The sequence below is a fragment of the Cervus elaphus genome, chromosome 19 (genome assembly GCF_910594005.1).
Source record: "Cervus elaphus chromosome 19, mCerEla1.1, whole genome shotgun sequence".
Lineage (NCBI taxonomy): Eukaryota > Metazoa > Chordata > Mammalia > Artiodactyla > Cervidae > Cervus > Cervus elaphus.
The window spans coordinates 66,120,886-66,138,645 of record NC_057833.1 but is presented as its reverse complement, the minus strand read 5'-3'; the positions used below and the strand labels follow the sequence as shown (position 1 = coordinate 66,138,645).

The 17,760-nt window shown below is 39.9% G+C and overlaps 1 protein-coding gene across 2 annotated transcripts in view; it reads left to right on the top strand.

Moving 5' to 3' along the window:
* Positions 1 to 17,760, top strand: part of CAPN7 (calpain 7) — a 46,093-nt gene that overhangs the window by 24,753 nt on the left and 3,580 nt on the right. The window contains exons 13-19 of one of the 2 annotated variants that reach the window (XM_043875308.1): positions 10,426 to 10,570; positions 10,681 to 10,780; positions 11,595 to 11,730; positions 12,309 to 12,384; positions 15,453 to 15,598; positions 16,349 to 16,411; positions 16,954 to 17,084. In XM_043875308.1, the coding sequence (XP_043731243.1) occupies positions 10,426 to 10,570; positions 10,681 to 10,780; positions 11,595 to 11,730; positions 12,309 to 12,384; positions 15,453 to 15,598; positions 16,349 to 16,411; positions 16,954 to 17,084 (797 nt within the window). The remainder of the gene's footprint in view (positions 1 to 10,425; positions 10,571 to 10,680; positions 10,781 to 11,594; positions 11,731 to 12,308; positions 12,385 to 15,452; positions 15,599 to 16,348; positions 16,412 to 16,953; positions 17,085 to 17,760) is intronic. The other variant, XM_043875309.1, reaches the window with a different exon arrangement.

Sequence of the window (17,760 nt, the reverse complement as noted above, 5' to 3'; positions counted from 1 at the left end):
TGATTGTTTAAGAGAAACTGGAAAAATAACATATTTAAGAGAAAAATAGGTACCTGTGGTTTGACTTGAAAACAAAGCATTAAAAAATTACTAAATTTCAGTGAAGTAAGCTTCTCAAATAATAGCCTTGTTAAGAATCAGTAGCATTATTCACACAGTATCAGTTTGATGTGTCAGTTATTGTGTAGTGATTAAGGTTGCTTGTTTTTTTTTATACTTCATTTTAAATTGAGGTGTGACAGATGTGCAGCCCTGTGTTGTGAACGGCATGATGATGTGATGGTTCCGTACATCACAAAATAGTCACCGCAGTCAGTCACCATCTGTCACCATACGAAGTTATCCCAGTATTATTGACTGCATTCCCAGTGCTGATGGAGAAGGAAATGGCAACCCACTTCAGTATTCTTGCCTGGAGAATCCCGTGGATGGAGGAGCCTGGTGGGCTAACAGTCCACGGGGTCGCAAAGAGTCGGATACGACTGAGCGACTTCACTTTCCCAGCGCTGAACATTTCATCCCCATTGCCTGTTTATTTTGTAGCTAGCAGTTTGCCTTTTTATCTCCCTCGCCTGTTTTACTCACAGTCCCCCCACCCCATCCCACTCAGGCAACCACCTATTTTTCTTCCGTATCTGTGAATCTGTTATTGTTTGCTGATTTGTTTTGGTTTTTAGATTCCACACATAATTGAAATCATATGGTATTTTTCTTTCTCTAACAGTTTCACTTAGCATAATACGTATTCCCCAGGATCCGTGACAAATGGCAAGATTTCATTCTTTTTTAATATACAACATTTCATTGTATATATGTATACCAGTTTTGTTTTATTTTTATCCATTCATCCATCAATGGACACTTAAGTTGCTTCCGTATCTTGGCTCTTGTATATAATGTTGCAGTGAACATTGGTGTGCATATGTGTTTTTCAGATTAGTGTTTTTATTTTTCTATGGACAAATTCCCAGAAGTGAAATTGATTGATCATATGGCAGTTGTGTTTTTAATTTTTTTAGGGGTCACCATACTGTTTTCATAATGCCTACACCCAGTTTACATTCCCACCAAAAGTGCATTTATTTACATCCTTGCCAACATTTGTTATTTGTTGTCTTTTTTACTGTAGCTGTTCTGACAGGTGTAAAGTGATATCCCATTGTGGTTTGCATTTACATTTTCCTGATTAGTGATGTTGAGTATCTTTTCATATATGTGTTGGCCATCTGTCTATCATCTTTGGACAAAATGAATGTGCAAGTCCTTTGCCCAGTTTTTAAATTAGGTTCTATTTTTCTCATGTTGAGCTATATGAATTCTTTGTATGTTTTGGATATTATCCCCTCATCAGATATATTATTTGCAAATATTTTCTCCCATTCAGTAGGTGGCCTTTTCATTTTGTTGATAATTTCCTTCACCTTACAAAGTTTTATAGTTTGAGGTAACATTATTTGTTTGTTTTTGCTTTTGTTTCCCTTGCCTGAGGACACAGATTAAAAAATACTTCTAAGGACCATACTGCTTATGTCTTCTGTCTTCCTCTAGGAGTTTCAGGACTTACATTTAAGTCTTTAAATCCATTTTGAGTTTATTTTTGTATATGGTGTAAGATATTGTTCCTGTTCATTTTTTTAACGTGTAACTGTCCAGGTTTCCTAACACTATTTATTGAAGAAACTTTTTTTCCCTATCTGTATTTTTGGCTCCTTTATCATAAATTAGTTATGATATAAGTATGGGTTTATTTCTGGGCTCTGTACTGTTCCATTGACATATGTGCCTGTTTTTGTGCCAGTACCATATTGTTTTGATTACTGTAGCTTTGTAGTATGGTTTGAAATCAGAATTGTGAGACTTCATAGCTTTGCTTTTCTTTCTCAAGATTGTTTTGGCCATTTGGGGTCTTTTATGTTTCTGTACAAGTTTTAGTTATTTGTTCTAGTTCTGGGAGAATTGTCCTTGGTATTTCAACAGGGATCGTAGTGAATCTGTAGATTGTGTTGGGTTGTATGGTCATTTTAACAACATTAATTCTTCAGTCCATGAACCTGATACAGCTTTCTGTTTGTTTGTGTCATCTTTAATTTCTTGCATCAGTGTCTGAGTTTTCAGAGTGTAGGTCTTCCACTTCCTTGGTTAGTTTTTTTCCTCGATATTTTATTATTTTCGTTACAATTGGAAATGAAGCTATTTTCTTAATTTCTCTGATCATTGTTAGTGTATAGAAGCATAACAGATTCCTGTATATTAATTTTGTATCCTGTAGCTTTACCAAATTCATTTAGTAGTTCTAATAGTTTTTTGGTGGCATCTGCGGGATTTTCTGTGTATAGTATCATGTCTTGTGCAAACAGTGACAGTTCTGTTTCTTACTTAACAATTTGGATTCCCTTTATTTATTTTGCTTGTCTAATTGTTGTGGCTAGGGCTTTGAATAAAAGTGGCAGTATCTTGTCTTGTTCCTGATCTTAGAGGGAATGTTTTCGGTTTTTCGCTGTTGAGTGTGAAGTTAGCTGTAGGCTTGTCGTATACGGCCTTTGTTATGTTATGGCCCCTCTGTACCCACTATGCTGAGAGTTTTTATCATAAACAGATGCTGAATTTTGTTAAAGCTTCTTCTGCCTCTGTGGAAATGATCATATGATTTTTATTCTTCAGTTTGTTACCCCTTGATTGATTTGCAAATGTTGAATCGTCCTTGCATCCATGGGATAAATCCCACTTGATCATGGTGTGTGACCTATTAATGTATTGTTGAGTTTGGTTTGCTAATACTTTGTTGAGGATTTTTGCATCTTATGTTCATCAGTGATACTGGCCTGTGATTTTCTTTTCTTGTAGTATTTTTAGTTTTGGTATCAAAAATACTGGTCTTTGAGAATAAGTTTGGACACATTCCTTCATTTTCAGCTCTTTGGAATACTTTGAGAAAGATAGATGTTAATTCTTCTTTAAACGTTCAATAGAATTCACCCAAAAACTATCTGGTCCTGGACCTTGCTTATTGAGAGTTTGTAAATTACTGGTTCGACTTCATCACTGGTAGTTGATTGATTCATGTCTGGTAGTTGATTGGTTCATGTCTTGTGTTTCTTCCTGATTCCGTCTTGAGAGATTGTATGTTTCTAGGAACTTATCCATTTCTTCCAGGTTGTCCATTTTACTGGTGTTTAGTTGTTTGTAGTAACTTCTTATGATCATTTGTACTTCTGTGATGTCAGTTGTAACTTCCTTCTTATTTCTTATTTGACTTATTTGGGCTCTCTTTCTTGATTAGTTTAATTAAAAATTTGTCAATTTTGTTTATATTTTTAACAAACCAGGTCTTAGTTTCACTTTTCTTTTTTCTTTTTTTTTTTAGTTTCTATTTCATTTATTTGTGCTCTGATCTTTATGATTTCTTTCCTTCTACTAACTTTGGGTTTTGTTTGTTTGTTTTTCCTAGCTCCTTTAGGTATGAAGTTAGGTGTTTGAGATTTTTCTTTATTTCTGAGGTAGTCTTGTATCACTATAAACTTCCCTTTTAGAATTGCCTTTGCTGCATCCCATAGATTGTGATTGTTGTGTCTCCATTTTTATTTACCTCAGGATATTTTTAAATTTCCTCTTTGACTTCTTCAGTGACATATTAGTTGTTTAGTTGCAGATTGCTTATCTTTTATGTGTTTGTGGTTTTTGCAGTTCTTTCTTGTGGTTGATTTCTAGTCTTAGATTCTTGTGGTCAGAAAAGATGTTTGATGTGGTTTCAGTCTTTTTAAATTTATTGAGACTTGTTTTGAGGCCTGGTGTGTGATTTGTCTTGCAGAATGTTGTATGTGCATTTGAAAAGGATATGTATTCTACTGTTTTGGGATGGGATGCTTTGTAGATATCTATTAAGTCCATTGGGTCTAATGTGTAATATAAGTGGTTTTCTTAATGATGATTTTTCTGCCTAGGTGATTTATCCATTGATACAAGTGGCATGTTACTTCCTCCTAGTAATACTGTGTTACTGTTCATTTTTCCCATTATGTCTGTTAATATTTGCTTTATGTATTTGGGTGCTCTTATGTTGGATGCATATATATTTAAAATTGTATCTTTTTCTTGGATTGACCCTTTTAAAATTATGTAATGCTTTTCATTGTCTGTTATTACAGTCTTTGTTTTAAACTCTGTTTTGTCTGATACAAAGTACTGCTATCCCAGCTTTCTTTTTCTTTCCATTTACATGGAATACCTTTTTCCATACCCTCACTTGGAGTCTGTGTGTGTCTTTAGATCTGAACTGAGTCTCTGTACAGGCAGCACTTAATATGGGTCTTGTTGTCTTTATTTTTTTATTATTTATTTTTATTATTTTCTTTATCCACTGTATGTCTTCTGATTTAGTCTGTTTACATTTAAAGTAATTATTGATAGGCATTTGTTCATCGTTTAGGGTTATTTTTGTAGTTTTTTTGGTTCCTTTCTTCTTTCTTTCGTTCTCTTTCATTGTGATTGATTACTGTCTTTAGTGTTATGTTTGGATTCTTTCCTTGTCCTTTCTGTGTGTATCTATTAGAGGGTTTTGATTTGTGGTTACCGTGAGGTTTGTGTGCTGTAAGCTGTGCTCAAACGCTCAGTCGTGTCTGACTCTTTGTGACCCCATGGACTGTAGCCTGCCAGGCTCCTCTGTCCATGGGACTCTCCTGGCAAAAATACCATAGTGGGGTCCCATTTCCTCCTCCAGGGGATCTTCCTGACCCAGGGATTGAACCCATATGTCTCATGTCTCCTGAATTGACAAGCAGATTCTTTACCACTAGCGCCACCTGGGAAGCCCCAAGGTGTGCGTATAACAATACATACACATGTGTGTGTGTATACATATATTTATATATGATTATTTTAAGTTCACATCCTTTTAAGTTCAAATGCATTCTAACAGCTATGCATTTTTACTGACACTGTCCACATTTCATGTTTCTGGTATCATATTTGACATCTTTTTGTTTTATGTATCCCTTCAGTTCAGTCGCTCAGTTGTGTCTGACTCTGTGGCCCCATGGACTGCAGCATGCCAGACTTCGCTGTCCATCACCAGCTCCGGGAGCTTGCTCAAACTCATGTCCATTGAGTCAGTGATGCCATCCAATCATCTCACCCTCTGTCGTCCCCTTCTCCTCCTGCCTTCAGTGTCCCAGCATCAGGGTCTTTTCCAATGAGTCAGTTCTTCACATCAGGTGGCCAAAGTATTGGAGCTTCAGCTTTGGAATCAGTCCTTCCAATGAATATTCAGGACTGATTTCCTTTAGGATGGACTGTTTGGATCTCCTTGCAGTCCAAGGGACCCTTAAGAGTCTTCTCAAACACTACAGTTCAGTATATGTGCTGCCGAAGCGAGCACTAAACACTACAGTTCAAAAGCATCAATTTTTTGGCGCTCAGCTTTCTTTATAGTCCAACACTCACATCCATACATGACCACTGGAAAAACCATAGCTTTGACTAGACAGACCTTTGTTGGCATGTATGTATCTTTACCATACTTTTATGTATGTATCCCTTAACCGTACATATTGTGGATATAGATGATTTTACTGCTATTGTTTATTAACCTTTCTACTAGCTTTCTCAGTAATTTATCTACTGGCTTTACTCTGTGTAGTGTGTGTGTGTGTGTGTGTGTGCATGCACGCATGCGTGAGTTGTTCAGCCATGTCCGACTCTTTGTGACGCCATGGACTGTAGCCCGCTGGGCTCCCGTGTCCGTGGGATTCTCCAGGCAGGGTTGCTGGAGTGGGTTGCCATTTCCTTCTCCTGGGGGATCTTCCCAACCCAGGGATCGAACCCTGGTCTCCTGCATTGCAGGCAGATTCTTTCCCATCTGAGCCACCAGGGAAGCCCCCTTTATTGTATACCTACATTTACCAATAAGATTTTTCCTTTTGTAATTTTCTAATTTCTAATTGTGGCCTTTTCTTTTTCACTCAGAGACGTGCTTAGAGATGTAAAGTGTGTTTAGTAGTGCCAAACTCTTAGCTTTTGTTTATCTGTGAAACTGTCTTATCTTTTCCTCAAATCTAAATGATAACCTTACTTGGTAGAGTATTCTTGGCTGTAGGCTTTTTTTCCTTTCAGTACTTTTAATATATTGTGCCTTTCCCTTCTGACCTGCAAGGTTTATGCTACAAAGTCAGCTGATGGTCGTATAGGAATTTCCTTGCTCTTCTCTTTTGACTTTAAGATTTTAACAGTTTTTCCTATTTTAATTGCAGTGTATCTTGGTGTGGACCTTTTTGGGATCATCTTGTTTGGGACTTTCTGAGCTTCCTGCACCTGAATGTCTGTTTTCTTCCCCAGACTAGGGAAGTGTTTCAGCTATTATTTCTTCATTTAAGTTCTCTACCCCTTTCTCTATTCTCCTTCTCAGACCCCTGTGATGTGAATGTTAGGTCAATATGTTTGATGTTGTCCCAGAAGTCTCTGAAAGTATCCTCATTTTTTAAAATGCTTTTCTTTCTTCAACTAGGGTGGTTTCCACTTCTCTGTCTTCCATCTCAGCGATTCATTCCTCTGTATCATCTAATCTAGCTTTGATTACCTCTAGTGCGTATTTTTTATTTCCACTATTGTATTCCTCAGCTGTTTGTTTCTTCTTTGTCTTTTCTAATTATTTATTAAACATCTCACTGTGTTCATGCATTCTCCTGAATTCTTTGAACATCTTAATGATCATTACCTTGAACTCTTTATCGGGTAGATTGCTTAGTTCTTCTTCTGGGGTTTCTTTGTTCCTTCATTGGGGACATTTTCTTCTTTTGCCTCTTTCTGCCTCGTTTTGTTTTTATTTTTATGTATTAACTATGTCACTTGTGTTTCTTGGTCTTGGAGAAGTGGAGATGTCCTTGTGGAGGAGACGTACTGTGTGCCCAGTGGCACACCCCTCCACTCACCCAAGCTCTGTGCCCGAGAGGTGCCCTGCACGTGTTGCATGGGCCCCTCTGTGGGGCTGACCACTGCAATCCCAGTTGGACGCCAGGCCCTGCCTCACGCATAGGCTGCCAGCCACGGGTGGGCACAGTCAGGTCCCAGAACAGCTGTCTGAGCAGCCCAGGGGGAGTGCCTAGAGCTGGTGTTGGCCTGCTGATGGGTCGGGCTGTGTCCCAAGATTAAGGCACTTCAGAGCGTGTGAAGGTGGAGTGAAGTGTGGCCTGGTGATGGGTTTCTTCACTGTGATAATGCTCACATTCACGTCAAAATTCTATGAAAGTTACTGAGCAGAAACAAAACCAGCCTGAGCAGGCTTCTCACACCATGGAATTGGCGCTGGTTTCCTTCTGAAAGGTTGCTGCTGCGAGCCGTGTGTCATGCCAGTACTTGTGATCTGCGGAGGAGAGGATTTCCATCCGAGTTCAGAGATGAAGTGTGACTACTTGGAGCTTCTTGTGTAGCAGAGTTTTATTAAAGTATAACAGAGGTAGAGAAAGCTTCTGACAGACATCAGAAGGGGACAGAAAGAGTGCCCCCTTGCTAGTTGTTAGCAAGGTGTTTTATGTCTCTTAGCAAGCCATTTATCAGATAAGAGAGACACCTCAAGGCTGAGGGAGTTTCACCAGGCCCCTCTCCCACAGTAGGCGTTTTTGAGATAGGATGGCAGAGGTGTGTCATCCCCCAGCCATCAATCAATTGACAGGAATACTGGTTTATTGAGCCATTATCAGCCCAAGGTTTGAGAAAAATAAAAAAGTTAGTCTTAGGCGGAACTATCTTGAAGAAAGGCAATTTCCAAAGCAAATACATAGTTTCATTAACATAGTTTAAGGATTTCCATGAGAAACACATTGGTTAGCTCAAGGCAGAACCAGGTGTCCTCAACACAATTAAAAGACGCCTCTTTTAATTTTCATCTGCCACTTGGGAACCTCTGGCTTTCTTGCCTGTTACCCTCTCCCTTTTCTTTATGTGATCTCTTTGTAGTCAGGGTTGATCTTGCCCTAAATGCTTCTTCATCTGTGTTAAAATTTACAAGGGTTTCTTTATTATCTTCGGGTACAGATTTGAAGAATTTCCTGGGTTCATCATTTGTGCTATCAGTTTTGAGATACCTTTTCTATTTCAAAATATTTCCATATTGATCTATTCAGGCTTTTTTGTCTAGAACTCTTTCATACAGAATTGCCTCATCTTTGACTAAAACTACTCCTAATCTTATATCATTTGTGACTTTCTTTATTTAGTGATGTTTTCTTATTAATACTTGAGTGAAAGTGTTATCCTTTTGTTTGACTGCCTCAAACCTCTCTTGTATTTTATAGTCTTCACCTTAGTCTCAATTATTCTTGTTTGAGTAATTTTTTTTGTCTACTTGGGTTAATATTCCATAGTCCGTTTGGATGATACATCTCCATTTTAAGCTGCTGTCTTTAAATTCAGACAAATCTTACCAAGGGATCCCTGAGGCTGTCCAAGGCTTTTTCTTTGTTGCCACTTGGAACTAACTGCACATGGAATGTTTCATCATAAACCTGATTATTTTTTTTAGTTCTCTAGCATTTATTGCCCCATTCAGGTCCCTCTGAATTGCTGGTTTTCTCTCCAGACACAATTTGCAGCCATGTCTTTGTGCCCTTAAATGCTAGTGATACCTGGAACCTTCCTCTGAAAAGCTTAGCAGCAATTCTTCTTTATACTTTTTACTCCTTTATACTCCTTACGTTAAGGAGTGATGAAGTCCTGAAATAAAGAGATGTTCTGCTCATGTAGAAATAAGTTTCATGAATTAGAAAGGAATTTAGTGTTTGTTGGTTGATGTGTGGCAGGGGCAGGGTGAGGCACAAGTGATACAGAAGAGACTGAGAACAGAAATTGTGTTGATGAGCTTCTTGGGAATATGGCCTTAGAGAATTAAGTCTGATTTATGTCCAAAAATCACATCTACTCCAGTCCATAATTTGCCACATTTAAAATAGCAAAGAAATGTGTGTGTGTGTGTTTTTAATATCTTCCAAATTGTTTGGTTTGTGACATCATTAGAAAAAGAATGCAGGTTTCTAAGTTGATTTGTTGAAATAAGACAAATCTTTTGGATTTACAAGCTCTTTTATTTTTCTGAGTCAATATGATCTACTCTGTAGACACACCCAGTATTTATTGTGCATATATGGTGTTCTATAAACTCAGTAGAGACTTCTGAAACAGGATAATAATGTTAACCGTTTCAAGGATTTTATAGTCGCATTGGGGAGACGAGGCTCCTGCATTAGAAGTAGGAAATGATGTAAGATAGGATATTGTTCGTTGTAAACTAACATAATACAGATTGTTAGTCCTGTGAACTTTAAAGGAGAGCTAGTAATTAAAATGAAAAGGGGATTCCCTGGTGGGCTCAGTAGTAAAGAATCCGCCTGCCAGTGCAGGAGACGCAGGTTTGATCCCTGGCTGGGAAGACTCTGCATGCCACGGGGCAACTAACTCCTGCCCCGCAACTACTGAACTTGTGCTGTGGGAGCCTGGATACCACGACTGCTGAGCCCACACACTACAACTGCTGCAGCCCGCAGGCTACAGAGCTGGTGCTCCGCACCAAGGGAGGCCTCCACCGTGAGAGGGGTGCAGTGCAGCTGGAGAGTAGCCCCCCTGCCACAACTGGGGAGGCCTGTGTGCAGTGTCTGGTTACTGAGTGCTGGGGAGTGTGCCTATGTCCCCCAGTTAGTCTTCACGGCAGCTCAGAGAGCGCAGTGACCAACTCGGGCCCGTAGAGCTGACATTCGGTACCATTTCATTCTGCCGCCAAAGTCCATGTGCCCTTCACTGCTCCAGTCTTCACTGAGAGACAGTCAGTGGAGGGAGGTGCTACAGAGCATCTGAGAGAAGAGGGGACCAGAGGGAGCCTTCCAGGAGCAGGGGCAGGATGAGCACAGGCATTCGGAGGGGAAACCAGTGAGGGTCGTTCGTGGGGCTGAGAGAGACAGGACCAGCTAGAGCCAGATATGGGGATATGGTACTGGAAGATGGTGAGGCCAGAGTAGAGGAGGCTTTGAGAGGACAGGAAATACCTAACGTTCTAGGGCAGCCTGGCCCAGAGGCACTTCCTGCCAGGATGAAAATGCTCTGTGCCTGTGCTGTGCAGTGATCTAGCTCCTAGGACGCTTGGTCCTTAAACTCTTGAAATATGACTACTGCCACTAAGGAGCTGATTTGTAAACTTAATTATATATAACCACGTGTGAGTAGTGATTACATGTGGATAGCATAGCTCTAGGGATAGGTAGACGTTTACAGTTTTTGATCGGATATAGAACTCAGGCAAGTGCTGATTAAAGAATAGTAATTTCAGATGTATTTGAAAGGAATTGATAAGTATTCCAACTGCATCCTCACTTGGAGAATGATATAACTAATAAAAATGTGGTAAAACTGTTTTGTAACTTTGTTATCTCCTGGCTTTTTAAATAGGGGCTGAGGTTTATCCAACTGAAAAATCCTTGGAGTCATTTACGTTGGAAAGGAAGATACAGTGAAAATGATGTAAAAAACTGGACCCCAGAGTTGCAAAAGTATTTAAACTTTGATCCTCGAACAGCTCAGAAAATAGACAATGGTAAATATCTTTTTAATAATATGTGCTTAACATGCCTTAACAGTGTAAAATGTACTCAACTGACAAGTCATTAAGGTTTTTTTAGACTAACAAAGACATCTAATTTTTAGGAATATTTTGGATTTCGTGGGACGATCTCTGCCAGTATTATGATGTAATTTACTTGAGTTGGAATCCAGGTCTTTTTAAAGAATCAACATGTATTCACAGGTAAGTTTTTTGCACATTTCAAAATATGCTTCATAGTAGTATCCCTTCTTTCATTTAAAATGAAATTATTTGGGAAGACTAGTATTCCCTCTTTTTATTATGCCCATAGAAGGCTTCCTTAGTAGCTCAGCTAGCAAAGAATCTGCCTGCCATGCAGGAGACCCTGGTTCAATTCCTGGGTTGGGAAGATCCGCTGGAGAAGGGACTGACTACCCACTCCAGTATTCTTGGGCTTCCCTGGTGGCTCAGCTGGTAAAGAATCTGCCCGCAATGTGGGAGACCTGGGTTCAATCCCTGGGTCGAGGAAGATTCCCTGGAGAAGGGAACAGCTACCCACTCCAGTATTCTGGCCTGGAGAATTCCATGGACTGTATAGCTCATGGAGTTGCAAAGAGTCGGACACGACTGAGCGACTTGGGCTTCCCTGCTGGCTTCCCTGGTGGCTCAGATGGTAAAGAATCCGCCTGCAATGCGGGAGACCTGGGTTCGATCCTGGGTTGGGAAGATCCCCTGGACGAGGGCATGGCAGCCCACTCCAGTATTCTTGCCTAGAGAGTCCTCAGGGACAGAGGAGCCTGGCAGGCTGCAGTCCATGGGGTCACAGAGAGTCAGACACGACTAAGCACACAGCATGCATAGAGGACTATCATGTAATAGTCACTTTCTTTGTATGCTTCTTGATCATGCCAAAAACTTAAAAAACAAGAAAACTTTATAACCTAATTGTGTTTGAAACAAAGCTTTTTAAAATAGCGTTTCCACTGAGCTCTGTGAGAAGTTTAATCACGGCCTCCCTGCTGATGTTGTCTCTTAGCACCTGGGACGCTAAGCAAGGCCCAGTGAAGGACGCCTACAGCCTGGCCAACAACCCTCAGTACAAGCTGGAGGTGCAGTGTCCGCAGGGGGGCGCCGCGGTCTGGGTTTTGCTTAGTCGACACATAACGGACAAGGTACTGGTGCCCTCCTTACATCCCATACAGACATTCCTGCAGATATAATTAGACCAACAAGAGCAAGGTAGGCAACTCAATCACCAGCCTGTTCCCTTTAAGAGGTGGCTCGAAAATAGTGTTTTCTTAGATAAATGAATATTTTCCTCAAAGGAAATTGGTAATTTATAATTATACACTTCAAATCTCTTGCAGAAATCCTGTATGAAGAACAGCATGAGGGAATCTATGCTTTCTAGTGAGAGTTTTAGTGTTGATTATATACTCTTTAGATCTTAAGAATATTAACATAAAAATATGCTAAAGGGGTTTTGGAAATGTTAATTCATTAGGCCTGGTTTTGTAAAGGGTAACCATAATTTTAATGGTTTTTAGAGTGTTTTTGTAGTATATTCCTTCATACAGCATGCTCATCTACTGAAATTACAGTTTAATTGACATATTTTATAACAGTAATAGACCGCTCTTAAACTTAGAAACAATCTCCTTCTCCTCCCCTACCCACCTACAGACACACACACACACAGGAACTCTGTGAGTCGATTTTCCTAATCATATTGAATTCTTTGTGCCTTTAGGATGATTTTGCAAATAACCGAGAATTTATCACAATGGTTGTATACAAGACTGATGGGAAAAAAGTTTATTACCCAGGTATGTTTAGTAAACAGACATTCAAACAAACGTTAAAATTCTATTTGTGTGATTAACTTGAAAAATGACAAATTTTATGTAGGTAATAAGCATACATTAATAATTATGCTGATAAGACTGATAGAAACCACTCAAACAGATGTGTGGCTATTGCTGCTACATGTGTTTTATTTTTTTTTAATTTAGAGACCTCAGGTATTTGGAATTTCTGTACTCTCACACATTGCTGTCAGAGCTTTATTTCTAAAATTTAAATCCTGTCTTTTTCTCTGACCAGAAATTCTGTGGCTTTCTACAGACTCTTGGATAAAGTCCAGGCTCTTGAGTGAGATGTCTGAGGCTTTTATACTCTGGCCTTCTCCTTAAGGCATCCTCAGCGCAGGTCTAGCTGCTTCTGAACACATCACGCCCGTGTTGCCCTCCTCTCTCAGTTCTTCCGCCAAGAGTCTCTTCTCCCTGGCTTCTGCCCACATATTCCTTTTACTCTATTCTTTGTAGTGAATGTGATTAAGATCCAGTTTATGTTATTTCCTCTGACAACCTTCCTGCCGGATACAGTGAATCTTTCCCTGAGGCATTAACTTAACTGTGTTGAGACCATTTTGCTTTCATATCAAAAGAAAATTTTTTATCATTTACTGAGTGATAGGAACTATTAGTTTATGTTCTAGTTTGGGAGACAAAAAGGGAAAAAACCCTTAATAATGACACCCATGTAGAAAGAAATAACATAGGGTGTTGGTGACTGCTTGGCTACTTTGGGTGGGTGGCCATGGAAGGCCTTTGGAGAAGGAAGAAGAGAAACTGAATGACGAACAGGAGTCAGTCATGCAAAGACGGAGGAAAGAGCATTGCAAGCAGAGGGAACAGCCAGTACAAGGACCCTGACATGGGCCAAAGATGGATGTTTTCTGGGAAGAGAAGGAAGACCAGGAGGCCTGGGCAGTGTGGGGTCAGAAGTGTTAGACGTATGCAGGCTCAGATCACGTGAGGTGCTGTCAGCCCAGCCCAGGAAAGAGTTGAAATTTTGCTCCAAGCACGATGGAAATCTTTGGAGGGTCTCAGGAAAATGACATTATCTGGTGTGCGTGTGTGTTTTAAGAAAATTCTTTGCAGAATGTATTGGAGGGGACAAAACTTGGAAGCAGAGGACCCAATTAGGTGATTTTTATTTCTGTGAGAAGCGATGGTGGTTTGAACTTGTGGTAAAGTGGAGATGAGAAGGGCATAGGTTAGGGTTTGGTTAGGATTGTCAGGACTTGCTGGGTCAGTGGGGGGTGGTAGGAGTCCAGGACCACGCCTGAATTTTTGGCTTGGAAAACAGAAAGGTGTAACGGTGACTGCGATGCGGGAACCAGGCAGGGAGCAGATCTGTTGCAGAGTGAAGCAGAAGTTACTTTTGGGTTTTGATAAATGTGAGATCCCTGTTAGCGCTCCTGTTGCCGTGACCTACTGAGGTCGGGTTAGAGACAGGTGGACTTCGTGCGCCGGCAGCATCTTTGACCTTGACGAGGACAGAGTGGCCACAGGTGGGCTGGGATCCCAGGGGAAAGGACTGGGTGTGCCTGAGATGAGGCTGTCAAGAAGGCTGTGCAGAGAAGCAGGCGCCAGTGGCTAAGGTGGGATCAGAAGTGGTCTTGTTGAGTTTCGTTTTGTTTGATCTTAGGAGAAGGTGGCTTTCTTCCCCCATTATGCTGCCTGGGGGCATCCTGAGGGTCTCTGGGATGGGCACGGCACACAGTCGGTCCAGAGATAAACATCGAGTTAAACGAGCCACGTTTTCCATGTTGGTCATTATACATCCAGAACACAAAGGTTGTGAGTTACATTCCTAGCATTAACATGTTACACGGCTTTTGAATTTCGAAGAACTTGTTACTCTTTGTACTTGGATTTTTTAAAAAACAATTTCCTTCCTCTCTTACACAGAGTGACTTTGCCATTCCAGGGTACTTAGTGGTTCACATTTTTATTTTGATCACGACACTCAGAAGTAAATTGGACTGTTCTCCATCCAACAGAAAAGTAAACTGAGACGCAGGTCAGACTGTCCAGGATCACAGACATGCCAGTCCTTTTCCCCTCAGAGTAGGTCACACCACCTCTAAACACAAGAGACTTACTACATTTGAGATACTAAAATTTTTCCACAAGTTACGTTATAGATTCAGTGTTCCCGAATAATGTCAGCAATATAGCATTGATCTTAAATGACTTACTTGATATGCATAAAATGACTTTATTGTATCAGCCTTGATTCATGAGCCTGTCAAAGAATATCTCAGGCAGCGTTGCCTGTAGCAGCAAAATACTGGAACCAAACCAAATCTCCACATTGTCTGAACAACTAGATGGGGAAGCATAGATACAGTGTCCGCTTCACATGATGGGGTATGCTGTTGCACACGCAGATTTGAAAAGAGTAAACCTGTGTAGACCAACATGGATCTCAAAAACCTGAGTGAGAGATAAGGTGTAAAACAAGACACATACTGCTTGTTTTTTTACATACATGCTCATGAGTGTGTGTGTGTGTCTGTGTGTGTAAAAGTCTGCAAAGATGCCTATCAGATCCATCAGAGTGGAATGGAATAAGACTTAATGGTGGTGGTTAAAAGGAACTTTGTTTTACAAAGAAGCTAGTATGACAAAAAAAAGATAATTGAATCCTGAGTGGTGGAGAATATAGATAACATGTTTATATACTTCTTTGTATCTTTTTAAAAACTTCCTCAAAAGGAAAAAAGAAGTTAATCTTGATTTTAAAATCCTCTGTCAGGAGAGAAATATGACACAGGGCAAATAGCAGGGATTATCGTATACCTCGTTGAATGTATTCCAAAAGATTGCTTTCTGTGTATTAAAAATTATTTAATTTACAAGTTTTAAGTTGTTTAAAGTTTTAAATTGAAATTGTAATTCTTTAATACCATTATATTTTAAAGATAGAATTAATTAAGGGAATGTCCATCCATTTAATTATTTTTCCTACCATCAGCCATAAAACTTTTTTAAAAACTACCGAGAATAAAGTCCCATCTTCTGTAAACCTACTTGTTTATTTGCAGCTGACCCACCTCCATACATTGATGGGATTCGAATTAACAGCCCTCACTATTTGACTAAGATAAAGCTAACCACACCGGGGACCCACACCTTTACGTTAGTGGTTTCCCAGTATGAAAAACAGAACACAATCCATTACACAGTGCGGGTAAGTAAACCAACATGACAGAATAATGATAGAAAGCACGTAATGTCTCTGCTTGTGAGATTATCTACAAAAAGGTTCATTTATAAAGACTGATCTTTATATACTGCTGAGTGTGCTTATCTGTATAACAGTTGTGTTGAATTATGATGATGATTCGTGCAGAAAATGCTTTTGAACAGTAATGAAATGTTTTTATTTTGAATAACATTTTGAATGAATATTATAGGTTTTAGAGTAGTGGTTTAGTCCTGAGGTAATGTGGTATATTGGACCAGTAAACTCACAGAGCAAGAAAAACTCCTTTAGTCTACATAATACTTTTATTGACTTAAAAAAGAAAACCTTGAACTTAGTGAAAGGAAATTGACTGCCTATAAACATATTGCTCTCATGTAACGGGGAAGGTCATTGTAATTGTGTTCTTCATAGATTTGTTTGCCGTAACTTAGTAAAGAGGCTGTTTTAATAGACTTTTAGTGATGAAAGGGACACCGGGGAGCTGCTCTCTTAAGATGCAGAAGCCAAGGCCTGGGGGGTGTGGTGTGTCCCGAGCTGCAGTCCGCAGGCGGAGTCAAGATAAGCACCCTGGCTGCCCACCTGCAGTCCTTTAATCCTGCCCTGATACAGGAGGCCCGAGGAATCGGGGCTGTCAACTACCCCAGCTGATTTCTTAGTCTTCCAGAACATTCTAAAGTGTGTTTTTGTAAGTATAAATTGTATCACTATAATAATTTTTTTTTTTCACTCTAGGTATACTCAGCATGCAGCTTTACTTTTTCAAAGATTCCTTCCCCATACACCGTATCAAAACAGGTAAAAGATTTTTTTTTCTTTGGGTCACAGTCTCATTGAAATCTTAGAATTCTCTTTCTTTTTGTCTCCCCCCCTTTTTTTTTTCATATTTAAGAGTTTCTTACAAAGTAAAAACATTCTAGGATTTGACTGTCAGTATACTCTCCAGTCTGGGTTGGAACACACAACCTTCAGTGGGCACTGAGTGATTCTGTGGGGAAAAGTGAATTCAGAGAAAGAAGATTCATGCAAACCCTTGGTCAGCAGAGAAGGCGGTGTGGATGAACCTTTTAAGCAGAATTTGAGATTGACTCTGCAGGGTGGGCTGGACATGGGCAAGAGGATTTGAGGGAGAATTCTTGGCAGGGAGGACTCGAAGACTGGGGGTGGAGACAGGTCTGAGATAGCAAAGTGGCTGGGCTGACTTGGAGAGTTACCCTGAAGAGTTGATGGAGCCACAATGGAGCCTTTTTTCTTTTTAAAGGCGCAGAGGAATTTTATTGTCTTTAAAGCAGAATTCTAGAATGTGAAGTTTTGTTAATACAAAGGCTTTGTTTTATTAGATTAATGGCAAGTGGAGTGGTCAGAGTGCCGGAGGATGTGGAAATTTCCAAGAGACTCACAAAAATAACCCCATTTACCAATTCCATATAGAAAAGACTGGGCCGCTACTGATTGAGCTAAGAGGACCAAGGTTTGTGATGTTAACTTTCTTAAATTAATGGTATTGTGTTAAAAATGAGCTTAGTGGAACAGGATTTTGAAACATATATTTGTATGGACACTCGATCTGTGATTAAAGACGGCATTGCATAAAAGTGAGGAAGAGGTGCTGGAATAATTAATATCCATGTACCAGAAAGGTGATCAGACCTCTGACTCACATCCAGTCTAAAATTCAGTTCCAGGTAGTTTACTGATAACAGGAGATAATAGCCTCAGGATAAGGAAAGACATCTCAAGACACAACAAGCCCATGAAAAGATTTGTAAATATCCTATGCTAGTAAGAAAAGTCTATAGGCTTTAAAAAATAACAAAAATAAAAACTTTTAATAGGCATGTCATAAGAGAAACACATTCCAAACAGCCAATAGATTGTAAGAGCCAAACTTTAGAACAGCCAGGGTTCATCAGTGGCGTTTAAGATTATAAAAAAGTCGTGCGGTAGAGTCCTGTGTAACAGTGAAGATAAATTACAGCTCCCTACAACATGCTGGGTGGGTCTCAGGACTGAGGCTGAGCTGAGCGACAGAAGCCACACAACAGAGAATATACTGTGATTCCACTCGCATGAAGTCAAGAGGTGAAGCTGAGCTGAACTGTCGCTGAAGGAGGCACACTTAGGTAGTCACACCGTAGACAGAGCAG